General features: G+C 42.1%; 1 protein-coding gene across 2 annotated transcripts in view; it reads left to right on the top strand.

The window, feature by feature from the left end:
- The window catches only part of nkain4 (sodium/potassium transporting ATPase interacting 4), a 46874-nt gene that overhangs the window by 14426 nt on the left and 6654 nt on the right, over positions 1 to 25794 (top strand). For both annotated transcript variants that reach the window (XM_039799340.1, XM_039799339.1), the window contains exons 2-5: positions 2745 to 2882; positions 4018 to 4098; positions 9915 to 10115; positions 20645 to 20705. In XM_039799340.1, coding sequence (XP_039655274.1) covers positions 2745 to 2882; positions 4018 to 4098; positions 9915 to 10115; positions 20645 to 20705 — 481 coding nt within the window. The remainder of the gene's footprint in view (positions 1 to 2744; positions 2883 to 4017; positions 4099 to 9914; positions 10116 to 20644; positions 20706 to 25794) is intronic.

Here is a 25794-nt window from a genome sequence, read left to right as displayed (position 1 = left end):
GTTTAATGCTCATTAGCATGACTATTACCCTGGACTGGCTTAGTCAGCAGTCCATGTAAGAATACATGTGCGTTTGTGTGAATGTTAGAATATTAGTGAGCAGTGTAGTGTTCGACAAAAAGAGGGAAGGAGACAAAGATACTTAGTAACTTACAGTTACTGTAAATACTTAATATTAGGTGAAGAGGTGAATGTGTAAATCAGCTTCCCCACAAATTAAAATGCCTTTATTCTATAAGGCTTTTCATTATTGTAATGACAAAAATAAGATAAGACCCCAAAGCTATTTGCATTTATCCAGCCAAATAGAATAAAAGCTGTTTAACACATTTTGCAGAGCCGTTGGATCCCCACCAGGATTACCAGAGGACATTCTGAAAGCTTCAACACGAGGAGATATACTGCACCCTATCTTTTTTCTGATATTGTGTGGAGGGAGCTACAAATTTATGGACAGAGGTCAAATATACAGTATGTTGTGTAATACTTTTAGCTAACTAAGTTACAGAAATTGTCGTACACACCCCCGCCTATTCCGGCATTGGAAAGTTTTGAGGGGGCTTGGTTTCCGAAGCTATTTAACCATCGGATAAACAGTTCTAATTGAACAGAATGGCATCTTTAGGCTTCCTTTGTCAGTTAAGCAATTTGTTTCTTGCTCATCTTTTTTTTTTTCTCCTTTGCTCAAATGAATGTGGATACAAAATATAATTGAACTGTTGCAGCTTTAGGTCTTCAGGTGTCTTTATGTGTTGGAGTCACACAGGGTTGCTTACGTAATGATAATGTTCACCTGCTGTAATCAGCTAAAGATTTGCTCATTAATATCATTTATCAGGTGTAAAATTGCCTTTCTCACATATTTGGATCAGGACATTGGATTTGAATCTCATCAACAGTAGGCCCTATGTTGTATATCTTCATAAAATATTCTCTATTTGTCCAGACATGCGTCTAAAAATCCAAAGCTGAATAAAGACTTCACAAATGTCAATTCCTAAGGGTCAGTCCTCTAAGCTCCCCCAACATATTTAACTGCACCTCATCTTTGCTGATGTCCTCCTGCATGAGTTTTATTGAGCTCTCTAACCATGACCCAGAGCTGACCAGAAGATGTATGACTCTTTTGACTCTATCAATTTCCCTCAGCCCCTCTATCCAGGGGATAGAGGGAGGTTATTAGGAGGGAGGGAGCTCAGTCGTTCTACATTAACATATGTCGTTTGTGATTTTTCTCTGCATTTATCTGTTTTTGTGCCATGTTTTTTTTCATAATATTCTCTCCATCCATCTCAATTTAGTTTCCCAGCCATTCTTCATTCTCTTTTTTTTCTCCTCCTTCCTTTAGAGTGAAGGCTTTATCTTCGGAGCTATTCCTTGACTTTGGTATGATAATACTTGGTGCAGGTCGCAGTTCACTCACTGTGACCTCCGTCGCTTCACACCCTGTCTGTGGAGTTATTGCCCTCGCCCTCTGCGCGAAGGAGTGTTCATTTTTAATTATCACTCAGTATTTGATCATCTCCCTCCCCTGCCTGTCACAATGTCTCATCGGGTTGCTGGTAACATTTCCATTACATTAGGAAAAGCAGCCGTGTGTGTGTGTGTGTGTGTGTGTGTGTGTGTGTGTGTGTGTGTGTGTGTGTGTGTGTGTGTGTGTGTGTGTGTGTGTGTGTGTGTGTGTGTGTGTGTGTGTGTGTGTGTGTGTGTGTGTGTGTGTGTGTGTGTGTGTGTGTGTGTGTGTGTGTGTGTTCCTATCATTGCGGCAGAGACGAGATTTCCCCCTCCCTCATCCATCTTCAAGCGCTTGGCTGGAAATGACATGTCGACACACAGCGAAACACATCGTTGCTTGAGACACACAAGCACACACACACACAGGAAATGGAATTGGATTGGCGATAGAATTCTATCCCCCCCATACTTACCCTGAAATGGTATGCTAATTGAGTTGATGCAAATAGGGGCTCACGGTCTTAAAGCTTCAAAATGCTTGTTTATTTATTTTTTTGCTGTTGCACACACCAAGCGCTCAGGTAGAGGGGGAGGGAGACCAAAAAGAAAAGGACATCATGAATGAATCAATGTAAAGGCAATTGGCCTAAAACTGCTGTTGATGCAGTAATGGAGAAGGTGAACCTTTTTATTGGGGAAACTGTGGAATTTGTCTTTTCATTGTAGAGGGTTTAACTTTGCTTATGCATGTACATGTGAATGTGCATTGTTTGCAAAGCACATATTTCAATAAGCGCCTAAGCTCACTGCAGTGGTATTATTAAGGAAGGCCCTCGCCTCCCGTAAAGTTCCCAGAGCATTCTCATTCCTGGAGGCCATTGGCAGGAAGGTTGGAAATAGTGAGCGCCTCTTTAGCTCAGCAGGGGTTGAATCGATAAATCTGTCATTGTTTATCTTACAAAACTTCCAGTCTTCACCTCTGGCGCTCCCACAGTCGGAGGCTGAACACTCAAGCTGTTCATGTCTGCTTGCTTAATGTAGGATTGTTGGCCAATTGCTGTGAGGTAAATGGATATTGTCCTCAATAAACTATGAGCGGTTCATGGCCAAGTTGCCAGTGTATGTCTGTAGGCTGCCATTTCTTTCTAAGGCTGGTTCATGGACTGTTACTTTGGCAACCTCAGAAGTTCACTGTCGCAGCACGAGAGGCAGTTTGCTTCCCGGACATTGCCAACATGATAACATTTGTGTCTTTTTTTTTTTTTTTCTTCTTTTATCTCACCCTCTAGGTGTTGGCATTAGAAAGACAGGTCTTTGACTTCCTGGGTTACCAGTGGGCCCCAATCCTTGCCAACTTTTTCCACATCATCATGGTCATCCTCGGCCTTTTTGGCACCATCCAGTACCGGCCGCGCTACATTGTGGTGGTGAGTACATAACTGAGTAGAAGTTCACGTGAAACTCTGTACAGTCTGTCACCTAATCCTATTCCTCACGGTATTTTTTTAAGCAGTGTCACTTTACTTTGCATCAGTCCTCAGGCCTGTTCATTTGATTGGACATGTTGTCGCCTTTCCTCTATAATTGCAAAGTGTGCAACACCCTCAAATCACTCTAATCCCATGGTAATTAGGACTAATTAAAGGGGTGGATGTGTTGGAGGGGGGACTAAGGAGCTCATCAGATTTATACTCAGCATTGAGTTTCTGGACACAGAAGGTCATTCTTTGAAACACAGTGCAAAGCATGTGATGCCCGTTGTTTCACTCCTTTTGTTATAAAAACGCCACTATGAAGCTTCAAAAATGTGCTTTTATGCACTTCAGTTTTCATTTTATACCATAACGTTCATTGTAGGCATTAAAACCCTATTTTGAGCAGCATTAGTGGCAGCACAGATGGTGATGTTAATGACAGGAAAAGAGAGTAAATAAAGAGAGACCGGGGAGATGTAGACGGATAAATGAGAGCCACACAGGAAAGTATGAAAAAACAGAGGAAATAGGAATTCAAGGGACGACAGGAAGGAGGGAAAGTAGAGCTCATGTCAAGTGAAAAAATGGGAGAGAGCAAGCTAAGGGGTTTCGTGATTCAACATGTATGTGCTGCTCTTGCCCTCCGCTCTTCCTCTGACACCTCTGACATTTTAAACACACAGTGCACCGTGAGTCAGAGGATTTTACAACCTTCACAATGATGACTCTCTCTCTCTGTGTCTGTGAATACCACTCAGTGTCTGTCAACAGTTGGCTGTCTGACTGTACAATTTTATAAATGGTTGAAGTCGTGAACTTCATTCAGCTTGAGAAGTTAAAACATGTAATGCTCCCACAGGGTTCGAATAAACTTGCTGAACTCACTGGTGTGTGTGTGTGTGTGTGTGTGTGTGTGTGTGTGTGTGTGTGTGTGTGTGTGTGTGTGTGTGTGTGTGTGTTACTGACTTGACTTTGTTTAGGAGCTCATTCATTCAACCTGCTTTTTAATTCAGTATCGGTCACATCCTGCCCTGTTCAGTTCATCTAGTTTCCATGGAGCTAATATGTCTGTGTCTTTGCCCTCCAGTACACAGTATGGGTCGCTCTGTGGGTGGCCTGGAACGTCTTCATCATCTGTTACTACCTGGACGTAGGCGGCCTGTCCAAGGTGAGCCTTTTAAATTTCTGTCTGCTGTTTTCTCCAAATCTGTCAGCCAAGTCGGGTGGCTTTGTCTGTACTGTGATGAACGTTCCTTTCTTCCTGAGGTCACGGTTGCAGGCTGGGGGAGGAATTAACCCTGATTTGTATTCCTGTGTTCAAGAGTTGCGCCACCTACATTATAGTGTTTTTTCTTTTCTTTTTTTTAAGATAATTTTTTTGGGGCTTTTCCCTTTTATTTCAAAGTGGATAGATATGAAAGTGGGAGAGAGAGGGTATGACACGCAGCAAAGGGCAGCAGGTCGGATTCGAACCCTGCGCCGCTGCAGGACTCAGCCAACATTTTTTTTAGACTCATTGAGAACTTCGTCATACCTGACGTACATTTATATACCGTGGTCGCAGAAAATACTTCTGATTGGCTGGCAGGTATTCTGATAAAAAACTAAAGACGTATTTATCCTATCTGGGTAAACTAGCTGCCATTACTGGAGTGGGTAACTTCTACATCCACACAGGTTACCTTTTATCTTTCAATGGGAGCGACTGCAGTGCTGACAGTGATCGTCCCAAACATCTCTGCTTTCACTGTCAGTCACTTCGGCATCGCCACCACAGTAATGGCGGCAGTGCTAGAGAGCACAAAACATAAATCAGCCAGCAGATTAGTCTATAGCAGGACAGTTTTACCACTCCTAAATTATTAAACCCACCTGGAAAAAGCCTCACATCTGAGTTTGTTTTTTCTCCTGAAAATGATTCAGTTTTAATTCTGACTTTGTGCTAATGTTGTTGTTTTTTTACACCTAGTATAACAGCTCCAATAAGACTTTTTCTTTGTTGTGAAATATTAAAGCATTATTGAAATATTCCTGAGCTTTATAAGCACTGAACATATATTTTAGCTCTAATTAAGTATGATGCATATGATAAATCACTCCCTAAGCTTTAGGAATCTGTGCTATACACACCCTCAACTGCTCCACAGAGATGTATAATTTGGCCTTGAAGAATGTCTGTGTTCCTTTTGAATTGTGTGTGTGGTGTATCTCTGCTGTCAGCGGGACAGTCACCTCCCTGTTGAGTTTCAAGTGGAAGCTCACAGTTTAATAGGTCTGGATCTAATCTTTTAAATCTATGGGGCTGCCCTGTGGTTCCTGAGTGCAGATTAGATGCATATTTATCCAGACAAAGAGAAGTGTTTGGGTTTTCACCTCTCAACCTGTCAATGTATCCACCCTCCCTCCTCATGACATCTTGTCTTTTCCCGTTTTTCTGCTCCGCGCACTGCTCCTATGATATGTTTTAATTTATTATTCATATTTTGTAAGTTTCATATTTTACCTTTTTCATTTTAGTCTCCTCTCCTCTCCTCTCCTCCCTTCTCCTCTCCTCCCCTCTCCTAGCTATTGATGGGTGTTCTGCCCAATTGCCCGCCTGACCATTGAGAATAATGAATTAATGTAGGCAACGTTCATCTCACACCAGTTCAGACAGCCAAAATGAATTTCAGAAACACCTTCCCAAGCTCTGGCGACTTTGTCATTGTGTGATAGACCATGGCTCCATCAAGTGTGTCTGTCTCTGTCTCTGTCTCTGTCTCTGTGTGTGTGTGTGTGTGTGTGTGTGTGTGTGTGTGTGTGTGTGTGTGTGTGTGTGTGTGTGTGTGTGTGTGTGTGTGTGTGTGTGTGTGTGTGTGTGTGTGTGTGTGTGTTCTCCTGCATGCTTCCTGCTAGAATAATGAGGCTTGTAGGGGCCAGCTGCTTGGGGCTGAGGCTGGGCATTAACCCGACAGATGGAGCCAACCTGGGCTCCCAGCTCTGCATATGGTGGCCAGGAGGAGACGCTAATGCGCGCCACACATGCACTACCAACGCAACGCGCAGCTTTCTGAGGTCCCCAATATATTCTATCATAAAACCGAGTCAGCTAATTCTGTTCGGCTAGCCTTGACCGATGTTGACGGGACTGTTCTCGTGTGTGTGTGTGTGTGTGTGTGTGTGTGTGTGTGTGTGTGTGTGTGTGTGTGTGTGTGTGTGTGTGTGTGTGTGTGTGTGTGTGTGTGTGTGTGTGTGTGTGTGTGTGTGTGTGTGTGTGTGTGTGTGTGTGTGTGTGTGTGTGTGTGACAAGCCCCTCGAAAGGGAGGGGGCAGGTTGTCAGAGTCATATGCCACATGCTTCGTCACCTCCTATTGATCCCTTATCCCCTCCCCCATGGTGCAAGACAGACTGACAGACAGACCCCTGCTACTCTACACACACCTCTGTTTTAAACAGCCATTCAGCGCTTCTCTTTTTATTCATTCTCTCTCTCACTCTGCACACACTGACCACATACACAGAGACTTTGGACATGTCCGCACTAAGCTGTCTGAATTTGAAAAAGCCTTCTTTTACACTCCTTAACTGAGCTTTTCAAAAATGTTTTCCAATAAATAAATAAAATACCAAATATGTTAAGCTTTGATTCTAACAAATCTATTTTAAAATAATTGTCTCTTCTGTCTTTTAATATCAGCAAAGAATCATATACAAAACAGGAAGTCGCTTATCTAAATAGCAAACATATGTCTGGCAGGAATAGATTTTTATCTGTTCAGGGCTTAGCCAAGCTAGCTGTGTCGATCTGTCTGTCTGTCAGTCAGTCAGTCGGTCGATTCCACTCCAAATTTAAAATAATCTCAACAACTAGCATGGCTGTAGACTCTGTCTTGTTATAGCTTTTGTTACCCATAATTGTTTAAAGCTAAAACCAAATTGATCTGATTAGGTATAAGAAAGGATTCACAATCAATTTGATTTGGTAAAATGCTATCAAACTCCAGTGCTGCTCCAGTCTTAGTGTGGATTATTACAGGTGCCTACACTGCTTTGATTGCTGTGATCGTTCATATTGATTGTCAATATAGCTGATCACACAATACAGGTCATATCAATAACATGTATTTATGTTTATTTTGTTAGTGAGAAGGACAGCTCAGTGTAACAGATTCATCTGTTTTGCCTTGTGTCAACATGTAGCATTCATGAGCCGTGACCAAACTGCAGTTTTATAGTTTTATACAGAAACATATGTCTATGAGGACACCTAAATTGTGTTTTCAGTTATATTAACATACAATATAAATGCAGGTAAATAAACAATTTTGTTGTTGCTGACTTAGAGGGGATTTATTTTTACACACACACACACACACACAGCTCCCCAAAGTTATCCCACAAACATAAACTCTCTTCTCTGTATTTCAGAAACAATAAATCATGAGAAATAAGTATAAATAATAATAATTCTAATCATTTGATGTTTAGCTTTATAGAAAGCCTCATGTCTCTAGTGGTTCCAGTAATAGGATAGTCTCCAAATATGTATTGAATTTTGTTTGAGAAAATAGTTTGAGCAGTATCAGTAGACTAACCTTGAATCTATAATATGGGGGAATTGATTTGTGCTTTAGGGTGCATGGGAGCATAACAAAACGCTCCTGACAGTAAGTTCCCAAAAGACTGAATATCGACTTCTGACGTACTGCAGTTGCGAGTGCGGCTACAACTTGGATATATATGTTTTCTCTAGCTCACAGGCTCAATCAATGGCATCTGTCAAGTCATTAGACTTCACAATCCTACCTATTGACCTTCAGCTGCCATTGTTTTTGTGACTGTGTGAGAGAATGGCAGAATGACAAAGAAGGAAAATAGAGAGGGTGATGATGAGTAATTAACGTGAAGAAAGAGAGTGATAATATACAGTAGCATAATTTTTAATATTGTTCATGGCTCCCGTTGCGGTCATTTGTAGGGCTGGGTATCGTTCAAAAATGTTCTATACAGGTACCTATATATATATATAAATATATATATATATATATATATATATATATATATATATATATATATATATATATATATATATATATATATATATATATATGTGTGTATGTGTGTATGTACCAATACCGTGACTTTGATACCAATTTTATTTAAAAGAAATTAACAAAAAGAAACATTACAACAACATGCTTACGACATTACACATTACAGCACAACTCTTTTTATTTATTTTTCAGCTCCTACTACGTGAGCCCCGTCTCTTTATGTGTAACATAGAGTTTTTTCTTTGTGTCTCTATGACATGTAATGTTAGACAGCCAATCACAAGCCTTATTAGATCTTGGTAGAAGCATGCTGCATGCTTATTGGCTCACTGACGCTGATGAGATTTGCTCCTAAGGTATTGAAATTTGGCCTAAAAAGTGTTGAATTCGGTTCCCAGCCCTAGTCATTCACACTGACTGCACAGATCTGTTTTTGACAGTTGTTGATACCAGTGATACGAATGTGTACATGTGAGTGGGAGTGGGGGTTGATAGGAATCAGAGAGGTTTCCTGACAGCGCTTGGCTCTGTTAATAATGCATGTCTTGTCACTGAGGGCCAGAGCGGGGTTAGATTGCTGTATTGGGGTATTGATTGGTGTGAGCGTCTGTGCGTCTGTACATGTGGGCTCATACGGTTGTGTTCAAATTGTACATCACCAGGGTGTACAAGAGCTACATGTATCAAATGCTTGACCTAAAAGTTGTAGCACTGATGTGGTACAGTTTAAGAAGTTGTGAAACCTTTCTCTGAAAAGTCTGTTGGCTCAGACTGACTAAGGTTCACTTACTCGTAACCTGTGTCTCATATGCTTTAGACATGTCCTATGTGTTGTCATTCTTCAGTTAGAGCTATTAAAAGGTTGGTTCACCCGAATTATGAAAGAAAAAATCTTATATTCTCAACTACCTCTGGTGGTATCTTTAGATATTTCTGTTTTATTTGCCCTGGTTCTCAGTCTCTGAGAGTTCTTCCTTCATACACTGGAGGTGAATATAGTTTCATTTGTAGTGCTCACAGCGCTGAACAACTATTTTCAACAGCAACATCTCTTTCCTGAAACAATGTCCCTGTTTCTGTGGATAAACCACAAAACACACTGTCAACAGTTTGCAGAGGGATTATTTATTCACTACTAAGTAACTCCAGATAAAACTGTTGACTGTGACATCTGTGAATTATCCAAAGAAACAGACACATTGTTTCTGGAAAAAACATGTTGCAGTTTGGAATTAATTATAATTTTCCAACACTTTAAGCACCACAAACAGAATGCCATGCACCTCAATTTCATGATGTGACAGAAGGAGTCTTAAGGACGCTGGGAAAAGAAAATCAAAACCAAAACTATCTACATGGCTAGACAGCTCATAGTACATAAGAAAATGTGTTTTTAGCCATGCTGTTATCTAGGGACAGTAAATCGCTCTGTCCACCACAACTATTGATTGGATTTCCATGAAATTCTGTGCAGACATTCATGCTCCCAAGAGAAATAAAACCCTAATGACTTTAATCTCCTGATTTTTCCTCTAGCATCACCCTGAGGTTGAGTGAAATGTTTAAGTTAAACTATTGGATGGACTTTGACTTTCCCACTAGCCTCAGTAAAGGTTATACCTGCTTAGCATCAGTTAGCATTGTCTTTGAGAGCACGTTAGTATGCTGATGTTAGCATTTAGCTCAAAGCACTGCTGTGCCTAAGTACTGTACAGTCTTGCAGAGCTTCTGCATGGCTGTAGAGTCTTAATGCTGTTTGTAATTGGATGAAAAACCTTTGAGCAAAAGAGAACACCCATAATAAAAAATCACCCAGTGTCCGGAGATGAGCCCCCTGCCTTCTGTACAAGATCACCAGTGATCCAGCCTTGTTTTTCTCATAAAGAATGCATGTACATCGTAAGTAATGAATAGAGTCTAAGCAAAAAAGTTTTCTTTCCTCATATTTCAGGACAGTGACCTGCTGACATTTAACATCTCCGCCCATCACTCTTGGTGGAGCGAACACGGGCCGGGCTGTGTGAGGAGAGAGATGCCGGAGGCTCCAGGGGTCCGCACAACAGAGAGCCACTCCTACATCACTGTCATGGGCTGCCTCATGGATTACCAGTATATTGAGGTTGTGCACAGCGGCACACAGATTCTCGTTGCTGTAAGTACAAGATGGCAATATACATATGACTCTAGCACTGACATATTCACACGCAGGAACATGTCATGTCACAGGACCTTCTCATATTACCTAACACCAGCAGCGGCCTCACTCACCGTGAGATTCATGTACGTGAAAGGTGAACATGATAGAAAGGAAGGTGATATTTTTGTTTTCCCTTCAAGCACTTTTCTCAATAATCTTCCACAGCGGTCTGTTATTTTGTCTATCACAGCCTCCCTTCCTCTGCCCCAGTCACTGAATGAAAAATTGATCTGTTGTTTTGTCTGGCTGAGGCTCAGACCTGCCAGCTGCTAACAGGTTACTCAAACACTGGAAGGACTGTTATTGTCCTCTTTGCACTGTATGAATAGACCCGAAACACACATCCTGCCAGCATACACATTTGCACACACTTATGTATGACTGACTAAACCTAATATTGGATGGGGGCCAGGACCTTCTTAGTTGCCAGCACAGCAGGTACTTGGGTTCAGACATGCACATTGCACACATTTTCTCACAGTAACAGTCATTTACACACACTTTGACTCCATTGCAATGTACATAAACACATATACATATATACACCTCCACGCCAATTTTTCACACTCGCCGCTTAAATACGTGTGGAATGGACTTAATGGTGGCAGCGGGTGACCGGGAGAAGGAGAGAGCTTACACACAGCAGCTTCATCAGCTTTCATTCTTACCATTTTAATCTTGAATCTTACACCTGGGAGAGCACAGCGAATGCAGTTAACTACATGGTAGATTAGAAAACTAGCAGAGGGACCTAGTGTTGAGAAGCACTGGATTGTACCATTCATCCCATCACCCCCATGTGGGAAGGTAATAAAATGGCTGACCTCACTTTATAGCCCCAACTTTCTCACTGAACCTCGTAAGCCCCTGCACTATAGGCAGTGAATTGGTATGTTCCTCGCCTCATGTGGACTTTCTCCTCCATAGGAGCTGGCAACAGTTTTTTTGCCTGCATTTTTACATGGTATTGTCCAACCAAGCATACAACATCCTCTCCGTGGGAACAGCTCCCGAGAGGAGCAGGGAAATTGCTACTGAAATCCCAGTGTCACAAATGGCACCATTTTCCTTGTACCCTCGCTTCTTCTCAGGCTAAAAGTGGAGCAATGCTTAGGAAAATAGAGTCCTTTGAGATGTACCCTCTTGTTTTGTTTTGTCCTTTTTCCTCTCCGTTGGAACAAAGGGCCAGACAGAAATACTGTATAGTGTTGAAGGAGTAAATGAAAAGAATAGGAAGAAAGTGGGGTGTCCCTTTGTCTTTGCTATAGGGGTTTCAAGGTTGCCGTGAGAGGCCATTAAATATTTAGTTTGGGCTCCAAGGAGCATGTTTCATTAGGATGAAAAATGTGGATCCACTGGCCAATAATGGAGGAATCACTGTCATCTCTCTGCTCAGATTCATCATGAGCTAGAAGGAAGCCGTTCAGAAGTGAAGCTTTCGTAAAGTCAGCCCTGTGTTGTTGCTTATTGCTGCTACAGGCAACATTCAGTCAAAAAGTAACTTGGAGGCTTAAAGGATGAGCTTGAAGTGGAGTCAATCCAAACTGGGATAATATATTATTCATTGATTCATCACTGGGGGGATATGTTGCTTCATTTCTGCCATATATTCTTTGTTGCCTTCACTGAAGCCCAACTCCGGCATCCATCCTACAGTACATATTGTTATTAAATGACTTTGGTTTTCTTTTACTGTCGTAATAATGACTGATTTCCCTGTCGGTTTAGTCAGCAGAAAATCCACACTCCCACCTCTCTCGATCCTCCCACGATCCTTTCCTTTTCTGCTCCTGTGCGCTGCCTTTGCTCTTAAATAAAACAGTTGAGTCTGAGAAAACATCTCCGGTGAGATGAAGTGTAGTTAGGAAGAAAGGTATGAGTGAGAAAAAGAAGAAGAGAAATTGTGCAAGATGTGATGTTCAGTTTATATCTGTAGACATAACTCTTACACACTAAATGGAGTAGTGCGAGATGGCAAGGGGTTGTCAGAGCTGCTGAGCGTCTCGTAAAATACACACACACACACACACACACACACACACACACACACACACACACACACACACACACACACACACACACACACACACACACACACACACACAGATATCGTATTATTTAGCGTAGGTTATTGCCGCCACAGTCAATGCTTTCTTCTGTTGCCTCTATTCCCTGGGAACATGCATTGGGAGGATTGTGAGGAAGTTGATAATGGGTGGAACGGCAGCCTGCGTCATTCTCTTGCTCCATTGCTCATTTCCTCCTATTTCATCTATTTTTCTTCATGTCTTCCTGTCTCCTTTTCCTGCCCAGATCTCACACTGTTTGACCTTCATCTCAATCAAACTCCCAACAACTTCAATGACAAAAATGACAATGCTTCTCTCTCTCTCTGCATTGCTCACTCAACGTCACTTTGGCTCATGTCAATGTTAAAGTGCGTTAAAGAGTTAAGAGTTTTTTCAGGGTAGTGTGGGGGACGAATAAGGGCCCTTATTTAATTAGAGGGGCCCTCTCAGCAGACCTGGGCAGACCTTGTGATTACGGCTCGGGGATGGGCTTGCCGATAGGGTCCGGTGTGTGTTTTGTGGCTGTTCAGGTTCACTCAGCCCACCCCCTCACTCATCTAAAAGGTTAGGGCTCGCTTTGATAAGTCCATTAGTCCATGTTGTGTTTTCAAATTCTCCAACTATCACCACTGTGGGGAATATGTTTTTTTTTTTGTGAGTGTATGCTGCATGGGGAGCCAACTGGAGGGATCTTTGATGTGTTTCTATTTAAAGTGCAGTAATTCGTCCAGAATCAGGAAATGGCCATGCATTGTCTAGTATAATAATAGCATTAAGCACCTCAGCAATATGTTAGTGCTGACATATGCATTGTAACTGCTCTGCAAGTTTTACAGCATCTGCTTCAAAAGATTATAAAGATCCTAGGATTAAAAGACTGATGATGCAGTAGTGAGCAGTTATTAGGTCTGCTGGCTGCTGCCAAAACCAGGGAGAAGGGAAAGACCTAAAGACCAGAGGAGAGAATTAGTCTCCAGCGGGTTACTGAATATTGTGTCGGGCTACCCACAGTACATCGTAAAAACTTGACTGCCCGCCATTATACTTCAAAGGCTGTCTCCGCCAAGATCTTTAATTGTTAATCTGCTTTGCAGGGAAATGGATTTTCCTCAGAATAATTTTATTCTAATATTTGGTCTTTTTAAACTTCTGAGAGTAGGCAAGAAAAAGAGGGAAATGAACTTAAAAAGTGAAAAGCAAGCAACATTGAAGAAGTAAACCTCTCGTAGCATGTTTGCTTTTCTTTTTGCTTGTTGAGTGTGTACTTGTTTTATTTACCTGCCTGATTTGCCTTCTGTCCATTTGTTTCTTGGTCCAGAGAGCCCCATTTTTCCCTCTTCACAAAGTCAGACCTTATCTAAAATCTTCTGTATGGGGCTGCAAGTGACAAACAAGCTGTGTTTTCTTTCTCCATGCAGTTTTTATTTCTGCGTGGGTAGCCTCTTGTGTCTGTGTGTTGCTTTTTTGACATCACCATGCTGTTATTTGCAGTTATTTGACGCGGAAGATGCATATCAGCACTGCAGACACTTAAAGGAATATTTCACCGCTGGAAAGCTGAATATATCTTTAAATTGGGTCACTTATGTAGTAGAAATGTGAAAAAAAAATTGAAATTGGTGCCTTCTAGGCTGAGAAAAGCCAGAAAATGTGTTTTGGTCTTATATGGATGAAAAACACCAAATCCCAGAATGCACCTGCTTCGTTGCTTTGAGTCCACTCCCAAGCCACGCCTACCGCTTGACAGACCCGGACAGACCGACAGAGGCATTCAACTCAACTCAAGCGTGTTTTATTGTCATTTCAACCATATACACGGAACGTTTCATCGTGACTCAAGTGGTGTTACACATTTAACATATATAAAAACGACATTATATAAAAACAGGCTACTTTTAGTACACACACTTTATAGGCTCCGTAAAGTTCAGCTAACGCATACTAGCATTAGCGCTTGGTGGGCTGTAAACACCGAGCATAAACACAGCCGTGAATTAGTGTGTAATGTAGAATGGTCGGCATTTAACAGTCACAAACTCCACCAGCAGTTAGCAGTTAAATGGATACAAATCACCACATTTCTGCGCCACTCGGTGTTAACACAGCCCACAGCAGTTAGCAGTAGCTAGTTGGATTTTATTTCTACACCAGTCCACCTCCACGGGCCGGGCGAGAGCAGCCTGGTAGCTGGATAGTCCCGGTTCCGGTACACTGTTGTTCAGGCATGTTTCCACAACAACAAAAACACAGCAGTCACTGAACTCACGTTTGGAGTTTCGTTGAAGGAGGATGTAGTCCAGCTTGTTGTTTAATGAGCAGACACTTGCAAGCAGGATGGCTGAGACAGGTGGACAGCTAGCGTTAGCTTTCCACCTAGCCGATGAGGATGTCCCCTAGCCGGCTAGCGGCATTGAGCGACACACCGCTGGTCTCCGTGCAGGCGAAGCTCCGCGTAAGTGCGCGAGTATTCCGTCTGTAATAACGTTTACTCCATTTTCTCCGATCTGTACCAATGTTATCCCGGTGGTACACCACGTTCGGTAGTTTGAATGCAGATAATTGTTGTAAATGTTTTCTGCTGAAAACCGAGAGCCTGTTTAGCGAAGCTTCAAGATGGCTGACAGTCGTTTTCAGTCGAATACCTCCGGAACTCGGCAGTCCAACCCCTGTGGCGTGTTGAAAACATGCGGAGAAGTAGATCTTACTACTGGCTGTAGTCCTTGCCTCTGGCCCAAAAAATCTTCTGATGATGCAAAAATCGTCATTTTACGTCATCGGAAGATTTTTTCCAGGCCCCAAATGCAGAAATCTCTCGTCTCAGGGGGACATGAGGGAGGGAGGCACGGTCATTCAGAAATACTATCGGGTTTCTACTGATACAAAGCTGAATGCTAAATCGGTGAAGTATCCCTTTAACAACCCCATGTGGCCCTGTAAACTGCATAGGTGTGTGTGTGTGTGTGTGTGTGTGTGTGTGTGTGTGTGTGTGTGTGTGTGTGTGTGTGTGTGTGTGTGTGTGTGTGTGTGTGTGTGTGTGAAAAGGGGCTGGTAGAAAAGAACAGGTGGATGTGGTCTCTGCAGTCCCTATCTCATCATGTTTTGTCATTAAACATGCAGCTGCCCACACACAAACACACACATCTAATTTTCTCCAGAGAAGCCTGCGCCTTATTGTCAGGCAGAAAGTCCTGTGTAATTAACCCACAAGACATCTGCACCACCACTCTCTTCCTCTCTCTTTCTGCCCCTCCTCCTCTCTCCCATTTTACCTATGAATTCCTTTCATAATGGTGCACCAGGTAAATTTTCTCCTGACACTGAGCCACAATCAATAGTGTGTTAATTAGCTTGTAGATCGACTCGGATATCTGTCACTGCACACACGTGCGCAGGCCCGTACTCTTTTCCACAGGGCATCTCTAAATGTATATGAACTCAGAAAACAGACCGATATAGGGCTGAAACCAACAATTATTGTCATTATTGATTAATTTGTTAATTGTTTTTTCAACTCATCGCCAGTAAGATTTCTGAAAAAACTGAAAAAATAAATCTCCAGAGTCCAATTGCTTTTTTTGTCCAACCAACCAGGAAAAGTTTTAAGTTATAATGATATAAAACGGCAGTGGCATTTTTGACCATGATAGCTTTTTCGGTCCACTACTTTGGTCCAGACGGAAATATGTATAAGTGTAAAATGGATTGCCATGAAATTTTGTGCCACCACGAGGTTGATTTTGTGGTTTCAAGCGTTTCATCTAGCGCAATCATAAGGTCAAATTTGAATTTGTCCAACAAGCTAACTAAGATGGTAAACATGCATGGCTGTAGACTCGTAGCCTTGATGCTCGATAATTGACTTAGACGATCAGTCCATTACCAAAATTGTTGATACATTTTTTGAGCTATCAATGAATCAAGTTATCATTCAGGACTTCACAGATACATTTTTAAATGGAAAGATTGAAAAGGCCTATAGGATGTAGTTTTTTAGACCTTTGCAGTGAGCAGGACTCAGTAGTAGTAGTTGACGGTAACACTGATTTGTTGTAATTGTAACTGAGAAGACTTCAAGCTTCTAATCATGAAACAGATTCATGTCTGGTAGACTGATGTTTATGAGTGAGTGTGTGCGTGGTCAAAGGTGGTCATGTGTCTTTCTGTACTGGCACATTCACTATACACCTGACCTTCATTAGCCTATGCAAATACAAGTAACCCTCCATTCTAGCTCAGCAGCTGGCCTTCCTTTCACGCACAGACCCATGCATTTTTGAGCCTTGAACTTCTTTTGGCCCTCATTATCTGAGAAAGGAAAAACAGATAATGCTGAACTATCACAAATACCTCCTTTTAGTTTCCTCTGCAACATAGTAAATAGTAAATGAATGCCCACTGGAGGACAGCTTTGCTTTGGATGTTTATCCATATCTAGCGCTGAAATTTTCATGCACGGTTTTCTGCCTTCTTGCTTCCTTCTGTCAGTCGTCCAGATAACTGTTCAGTGCTCAAAAATCCTGCAGAGGAGACAGAGAGGAGGTTGCCACTTACTGTTAGAGCAACAATAAAACAAGGACACTGAGAGAGGTGTGGAGAGAGAAGATAACAGATTTGCAGATTGTAGAGTGACAGTGATGTGGATGGAGACCTGTATTCAAAAAGTGACTAACTTAAGCAAACAGTGCAGAGTGCAAGGAGAAAACACAAAACAATGATTGGCAGCTAAATGAGTTGGCTTTAGTTTGGCACGTCCTCACAGCCAGTCAGACATCGAGCCTCAGAGGACATGCGGGGGCTTTATGAGCTTAATTAATTTGACATCAATCTCTAAAATGATCCCTGAACTCCCGAAATGACAGTGGGAAGTCAAAGACGAAGAAGGGGGGGAGGGGGCGTGATTATTTAATATGCAGGGATATATAAGTGGAATTGTCACTTGTTATTTAGGACAGTGACCTATATTGGTTAAGGACAGTAATGCCTCCAGCAAAAAGCCGCACCGAGTGTTCACTTCACTTCTGATCTTATTACCTCGCTGTACATCACACTAACCGTAGCCGTAGAAAAGAAAACTAGAAGACAGACATGAGCAGATATATTATAGTCCATTCTCCATGCAGCGTGCAGACTTTCTTGCTGTCAGCAGTTATCAGTCGAGGAGTAAGAAACTGTGCTGATTTCACCTTACTGAGCAGTGACAGGCTCACTCCCATGTTTAGCATTCACTGATTAAAGGTATTTCTTGAAATTTCTGGTGTGTTGGGTTTGTCAACTCACAACTGTGTGTGCAGTGAGGCTTATAGTTTGCAAAATGGGATTTGAAACATTACAGTAGACATATCCCAGGAAATTCCCTTTCACTTTTGACTAGTTTCTCCTATCAAAACAAACCCCATGCTGTGACCCACGCACATAGTGTGTTGCCATATGACATGTTGCACATTTTGTCACGGCAAAATTTGAGATGGGTTCATCTTTTTTTTTTGACGATCCTATGTTTTTTGTCCCGGACTCCTCTTCATGTGCACTCCCGCTGCATCAACACAGTGGTCTCATTGAAATGAATGAGGGGGCTGTGTTTTTTTCAGTGTTTTTTTTTTTCCATTGGTCTGAACATGGCCTAATGCAGTGTTCGCCACCGCAACCGCCAATTGAATATCTTTTGGAATAATGGTGTTCGTCCATCCAGTAGACAGTTCCAGAGACTTGTATTACGACTATTGTTTCAAGTTGTGATGTTTTTGCTCCAATTGGGATTATTTAAGTAGTATTTGTTTTAGGATTAGCAACAGAGCACGAGAATCCACGTCTGCCCACCGCGCTGCCATAACCGGAAGTTCAGTTCCAGAGACTTGATTAGGCACATTGAAGCTGTTCTGGCAGCTCGTGGTAGCCAAACACCTTACTAATACACTAAGGCTATATCTACACTACTACGTTATCGTTTTAAAACATATATCTTTTGCTACATTTACGCCTTGCGTCCACATTACTCAGGCATTTCAGAGCCCCAGACGTTTGGAAACGCTGTTGACCTCGTTTTCGTTTGGAAACGTCAGGGTTATGTAGTAGTCTGAACGGGCAGAAACTGAGACCTTTGGAAACGTTGACGCAGACTCCCACGCTCGCTCCCTGATTGGGTGTTTATCAGTCACAACGTGTCCTTCCCTGATTCGTCACGCCACTATCGTGTGACCCTTTTTCCGGAAGAAAACGAATAACATCAGCCTTGGCTTCTGGTGGTTGATTCAACAGGGATAATGAATTACAGCCCTTTCTGACTTTGTTTGTCGATGCTAGAAGCTGTTGTTGTGCAGGGAAATTCAGAATTTTATAATGCTACTGCCGACATGTGCAAATGATTATTTGATTGATTTGCGACAATTCAAACGTCCAATGGGGATTCTTTTTAGTTTTAGTTTTTTAACGAGTTTAAAATGAAGACGTAGTAGTGTGGATATAGTCTTAATGTTTAAGATTGCAAATGTTTAAGATTTATTTTGATTAGGACAATGCACATTAATCAACATTTCTGTAAATGTGTCAGTGTTACCCAGTCGGCTAATTTTCAACTGTAGTCCTAGCATGCATGTTGGTTTTTCTTTTAATTTGTCACCCATCTGTAGGCTACACAAACACTCTGCACTTCTCTCAGTCTCAAGCCTCCTCTGCTGTGACATATTGGATTTGCTTTGTTTGACTCAATCCCAGACCACATCAGAGATCAGAGCCCTTTATGAAAATTAAACAAATGTGCACTCATGCATAGATATTAACTCATACGAGCACACACTTGGCGCAACACTTTTACAGGACAAACACACAGACATAATGCAGTCTGAAACATGGTGTGCCCTCTGCTGTTAACGCCATCTTGTGTTTGACACTGGCTTTATACATATGCTAATTCACCTCCATTTCACCGCCACTGTAATGGATGGGGTGAGACCAGCAATTAGATACTAGAGAGTGAGAGAGAAGCAGAGAAAAGAGTTGTGTATCTTATCCACCCCATACAGAGACGGACCTATTCCCCTTTTTACTAGACACTACGCCTGCGTTTCATTCATCAATAAAACATTTAATCTACATCTGGATGAGCTTCAATAAAGGCCAAATATATTGTTCACATGAAAAACAGGAACAAAACCCAAATGGTAGAGATGAAAGACCTGCAAACTACACGCCATCTTTGTTTCTCTTGTAATTACACAGGCCAAGTTAAGTTATAGGTTGAATGAATGTTATATAAATAGCCACCACCAGACAGTCGGTCCCCCCTTGGGTTTTGTGTTTGTGTACCCAGTGTGCGAAGAGGGCAGCATGCCCAACGCTGTTTTAATTGGCATGGCAGAGTGCCAAACGATGGATGGAAGGCTGGGTGGAGAGAGACTGTCTCTGAGTGTCTGCCTGTCTTGGTGTCTGTTTCTGAGTCGATGACAGCCATCTGCCAGTTCCACAGGCTATTCTCAGCACTGTTTGCCCGCACGTACATTGGCATACAGTCACTTTGTGCGCTCGTTTTGTTGTTTTCTGGTGTTTGTGCATATCAGCTAATATTGTATGTACACTCTAGAAGCCCTGTCAACTAGCATTGCCAACACTGATATTACAGTAAAGCAGAGTGGAGCTTTGAACACCACACTGATATAGATATAGATATATATATCTATCTATCTATCTATCTATCTATCTATCTATCTATCTATCTATCTATCTATCTATCTATATATATATATATATATAAGTAGGGGGGTAGATATTAGGGAAGGGGCCTTGGCCTCCCCACGTCAGACCCTGGCTGGATTTGGTGTTGCGGCTGGTGTGATCCCATCGCAAGATGGTCTCTAGTTTTCATTTTTAATTAATATGTTGATTCTTTTTTTGATGATACAGACTAAACCTAACTAAAAATTTGTCTCTAAAACATCTGAAAATAGTGAAAGAAATTTCCAGAACCCAAGGTGATGTCTTCATGTTGCTCGTTTTATCTGACTAACAGTCCAAAACCTAAACATATTCACTTCACAATGTTATAAAACAGAGAAAAGCAGATCTTCACATTTAAAATACTGGAACTGTAAAGCTGTAAATTGTTTGACGTTTTTTACTCGATAGCCAGCCTTGATATGGTTGAAACAAGTACTTGATTATTACATTAAATTGCAGTTAATCAAATCAATCAAATAATAATCAATGAATCCGTTCAGCTCAAGTGTTGTTCTTTGCACAGTGTCCTGAGGACACACAGCCACCATCTCTTAAAATTGAGGCTGCATCCCCACAAAACATCGCTCTTTTCCAGATGTTCTGTATTATCATTTTGTCAATCAAAGCAAACACACAGCTGTTTATTAACTGCACACTGCCAGTTCTGCGGAGACTAACCTCTCTTGTTTGCTTGTGTGTTCACAGCTCCTGGGCTTCGTGTACGCCTGTTATGTTGTCAGCGCTATCACTGAGGAGGAGGACAGCTGTGAGTCACTTAACCTCACCCTTACACACACACACACACGCACACACACACACACACACACACACACACACACACACACACACACACACACACACACACACACACACACACACACACACACAACATCCTTCTTGAAACAGTTCATTGCAACAGTAAATGAATCACTCTCAGACCCTCTCACACAGATGAAATGGAAAACACCCGAGTTGAGGAGAACAGGGCTACATTTTTCTTCATCTCCCTCTCTTCCTATTCCACCCCACACTATCACCGCTTCAGCTCTCCCCTGTCTCCATCCCCTCTCCTCCCCCACGGCAGCTGGGCCCTCTCTCTCTCTCTGTCTCCCTCCCTCCAGAACCGAAGGAGCCATGTGTTTCCTCTCCACACCTCCTTTAGCCCATTCTTTCCTTTCTCTTTCACGTGTCCACTCCTCGCCTCAACTCTCCTCCTTGTCGGTCTGTGTGGTCCTCACTGTTGTTGTGAACCTCCTTTAATGTACTCTGGCTTTCACTTTTCTCACTTTCTTCTCTCCATGTGCCCCCTTGTTTGTCGCTCCAGCTGTCTGTTGCCTGGCTAGGGTGGGTGTTTTTGCACCTCCCCCACTCTCTTGTGCACAAACACACGCACACCTTCCCTCCTCGTGCCTGTCTCTCTCGCAGCTAGTCAAATATGTGCATCCTTCCTCTAAAGTGGCTCAGTATATCAGTGCTCTAGCTCCCGGCTGTGTCGGCGTATGTTGGTCTGCATTAAAACTTAAACATGGAGTCAAATGAGGATGAGAGTTGACATTCATTCTTATCCTATTCTTATCCTCCGAGTGAGAAAAGGGTGTGGGAAAAAGACGACGGGGATCGTGAAATGAGTCATCAGAGAAGAAGGAGAAACCAGAGACGGACACATGTGACAAATGACCCAGCTGCTGTGACCTCATAGGCAGCAGGTCAGAGGTCCTGCTGGAGGTTAGCCAATCAGAGGGTAGGAAACATTTGATCTAAGGTTTAGTGGCAGTCGTAAATATCTGATTAGCACCGCAGTAAATCTCCAGGACGCATAGCGTTGTCCACATGCATGAGAATCTGCCTTTACATATTTTCCCTTGTAAATTTCAGTCAGTGCTTTGAAACCACATAGTTGAATGTATTAACTCTCTGTGAGGATTAGCTAAGATTAAATGGAGTTTCTCAGGCACATATTCATACATACTGTACGTGCTTGTTAGGCTCCAGATACTTCATAATTAGTATTCTGTCTGTAATCATGTCCTTTTGTGAGACACCCAAACTCTGATTTGATTTGAAGCTTAATACACAAAGCACTACATGCACGAATTGCATCTTAAACAGTAGACTTGTAATTTGGGGGACTTGTGATGTGGTTTCCGTGTGTGTTCCTGTAGACGAGTGGTATAGACGTCCAAGCAGTTCTTTGGTGGTCACATACCAGAGATTCACTGGCTGTGAGTGGTTAACATCACCACCCCCAGCTCTGGGCAGTAGAACTTAATCACCGGTTACCCCTAAGTAATCCCTGGAGGGCAATACTATTTCAGCAGGAGTTGAGACAACTATAATACAAAATAAAGACTTTCCCTTTTGTTTTCTGTGACATTTCAGCTTGGTTCATCCCCTGTATGGACTGTTAGCACAGATTTGGTTTGTTTAAACTCAAAGCGCACAGTCATCTACATGTTAAAAATAACAACCGAGCAATTAGGAAAGGTTGCTTAAAGAAGCCTTGGGTGAAAACAGAACATGGTGGGATTTTATTCAATTATCTGGCGCTTCTTCTCTGATCCAGGCTGTGCTGGAGTAGAACGCTGCTACATCGCTTCCAACTGCTAGCTCTTTGTTATTGTAATCAACCCTTTGCCTACACACACACACACACACACACACACACACACACACACACACACAAATTTGTTCCTGCAGACACAGGTGCACAGACACACACTCGTAGCAACACAGAAACCAGCTAAGGCACTCTGCCGCTTTCATTTCCCCCCCTCTTATTTGATGTGTAGATTAAAGCAAGTTTCAGCATTGAGCTCCCTGGCTGCCTCAGCACCTCTCCTCTTACTCAGAACTTGTCCTTCTCTTTACTTCCCCCTTATTTGTTTTATTCCTGTTTCACTTTCTTCGCAGTTGAAACAATCAGGTTTGAGAATCCCATTTTAGTGTGTTTTAGAAATCTTTGCGGTCTCCCTAGCCTCTCTGTCTCTTTTCCCATCTCTGGCTTTCGAGCTTTAATAAGGTGTGCTTGTAAAAAGTTAGAGGTCTCTGGTCCCTTGTTTTATCAGCCTCATTAAGCCGAAGAGGGGAAAAGGAACAAACAAGACAAGATGAGCTTTTCAAGAATAAGGAGATAAGACAGGAATTCCTCTCACGCCGAGCACTCTCTCACTCTCCAGGGAGATGGGTGAGTTAGATTTAAGTGCTCAGGCTTGCGTACAGAATAGCGAAATGAAACACACCCGTGCACACACACACACGCTCGCGCACACACACACACACACACACACACACACACACACACACACACACACACACACACACACACACACACACACACACACACACGCGCGCGCAAGAAGCCAAGAAAGCACAATGGGCAGAATAACAAGCATCATATACCATCAGCTCAGGGTTTGACATGGCTTTCATGCTTTATTACTCTGTGTGTGTGTGTGTGTGTTGTGTGCGTGTGCGTGCGTGTGTTCTCCCATTCGATGCCTCTTCATCTCTCCCTCTGTCACTTTATAAGTGCATATACACTCACACGTACCTATACACCACTTGTATTTGTGTGTTTAGCTGAATGTGTGTGACTAAGTGTTGCCGTGTCGGTGTTTGTGTGTAATTGTGTGTGTGAATTTGTTACAGAGTTATCGGTGGTGAGCAGACACCGACAGAATGAGTGGTGGGGAAAATCCTCTTTGTAAAGTAGGTCATGGAGTTAGAAGCCTAGCGCTGGGATAAGCTCGCTTTAGCATGTCTGCTAATTATGCTGCCGCCCTCTGTGCTGAGTCACATCCCCAGAAAATCCTCCATAGCAGACAGAGACACTGGAGGGGTGGATGGATGTGTAGGTGGCAGCATATCCTCAGGTTGTAAAAAGAGTGAAAAGGTAAAAAAAAAGTCTCACCCTGTTTTTATGCTATCACTTCAAAATGTTATTCTAAAGTGATGTCAAACCTAAAGAACATTCAAAGATTGTGAATACATCTTTTTTTTAACACATTTACACACACGTAGGTAAAAGCACAGGTATACATAGCAGAATGAATGATGGATGAATTCCATTTGGGGCTTCAGTTTCAGGGTTCTGGTATTGTGCATGTTGACTCACTGTCCCACTGTCATGACTTACTGGGACACTTGAATGGAATTATGAAATATCAGCTGTAAAAAAAAAAAAAAAAGCCCTGTATTCGTTTGTATGCCTCTGCGCGAGTGACAGCCATGGCCAGAGGCATTAGGTCGGCTACACAACGGCTGCGTGGCATAATTTTATTTCAGCCGTTTTTATTTCGGCTCCCATGTTAACAGGTTAGAGCTTGCACACTGCCTGCGTGACACGCACGTCTCAGACGCGCCGAAAACACGACACGCAAGCGTGTTGGAAGCGTTTCCAGGAAAAATTGAATACGAAAAGATGTTTATATGTCATTTTGACACAAATACATTTAATAAATGACATTTTGATGTTTGAAAGTCTCTAGGTTTTGACATAAATGCAGATATAAATGTAATTTAAAAATATAATAATTAATAATTATCGATATTGTACCTGTCAATACAGAACGAAATATTCTGTAGCCTTTTTTGCCGTCAATACTGCTAACGTTGTCTTTGCTGTATTCAAATCAGTATATATTTATGTTTAACATGGTATTTAATTTTATCAGTGGGAAACATACATGTGTACAGACAAGGCTAGCAGCAGCAGCGCCGCATCAGACACGTTTCTGGTGTGCAAAGACATAGAAATCACCACGCAGCCGCCACGCAACTGACACAGAAACCCCACGCTCACGCCACGCAGCCAGTGTGCAGCCGGCCTTGTGTTTTTCATCCGTCCCATTTTCGTGAACGCGATATCTCAGGAACGCCTGGAGGGAATTTCTTCAAATTTAGCACAAACATCCACTTGGACTCAATGATCAACTGATTAGATTTTGGGGGTCAAAGGTCAAGTTCACTGTGATCCATAACTCAAGAATGAATATGCTAATCATGACAACATAATGTGTTCAGTTTTCCTTGTTGTGTTACAGTATTGGCACTTAGGCCTACTTTGTGTTACAGTATATTTGATATATGTCTTGTTTTCACCATGTCCAAGTGCTTTCCTCCTTTTTGTTGCCCATTTATAGTTTTTAGAGCTACTGTATGTTCAGTTATACACAGACACAGATAGAAACACCTTTTAAACATTATATCTTTATTTTATAAATTAAGTTGTATGGATGATGGACATTATGACTGGGTCAGTGCATGCTTGAAGATACATTTTTTGAATAGAGTGAAAGTGTGCTGGACATTGTGACAAATCCAAAATTAGGGAGTTGCAGCAAACAAGACACAAATAATGAGGGTTTAACAGACAGTGATTGTGCACAAAAACTAAACACAGTGGCAGCATTCTTTACTGTTTTTGTCACATTAAGGTTCTCACCTGAGTTTCATTTCAATTTAAACATAATCCAGAAGCTCTCCTGGTCTATCTTTGCCTGGAACCGTTCTCTGCATGGATGATTAACTTTAAATACACTCTTAATCAAACATACCTGAAGTTTTCATAGGTAAAATAACAAAGCATGAAACGGCTAAACCAGTCTTGTGGTTGTGGTAGCAATGATGGCTGTGTAATGGTGTGTGAGGACAGAGATGCAGTACTGCAGAATGGAGCCAACTATGAGGAGTGTGTGTGAGAGAGAGAGAGAGAGAGAGAGAGAGAGAGAGAGAGAGAGAGAGAGAAAAAAAAAAAAAAAAAAAAAAAAAAAAAAAAAAAAAAAAAAACCTGTGTCTTGTAACTCACCTCTTCCAGCGTTACAGACAAGCTCTAAAGTCTCGAACTATCTGTCTGC

This window comes from Perca fluviatilis, chromosome 5, assembly GCF_010015445.1.
Source record: "Perca fluviatilis chromosome 5, GENO_Pfluv_1.0, whole genome shotgun sequence".
NCBI classification, from domain to species: Eukaryota; Metazoa; Chordata; class Actinopteri; order Perciformes; family Percidae; genus Perca; species Perca fluviatilis.
This window is presented reverse-complemented; position numbering and strand designations above follow the sequence as displayed.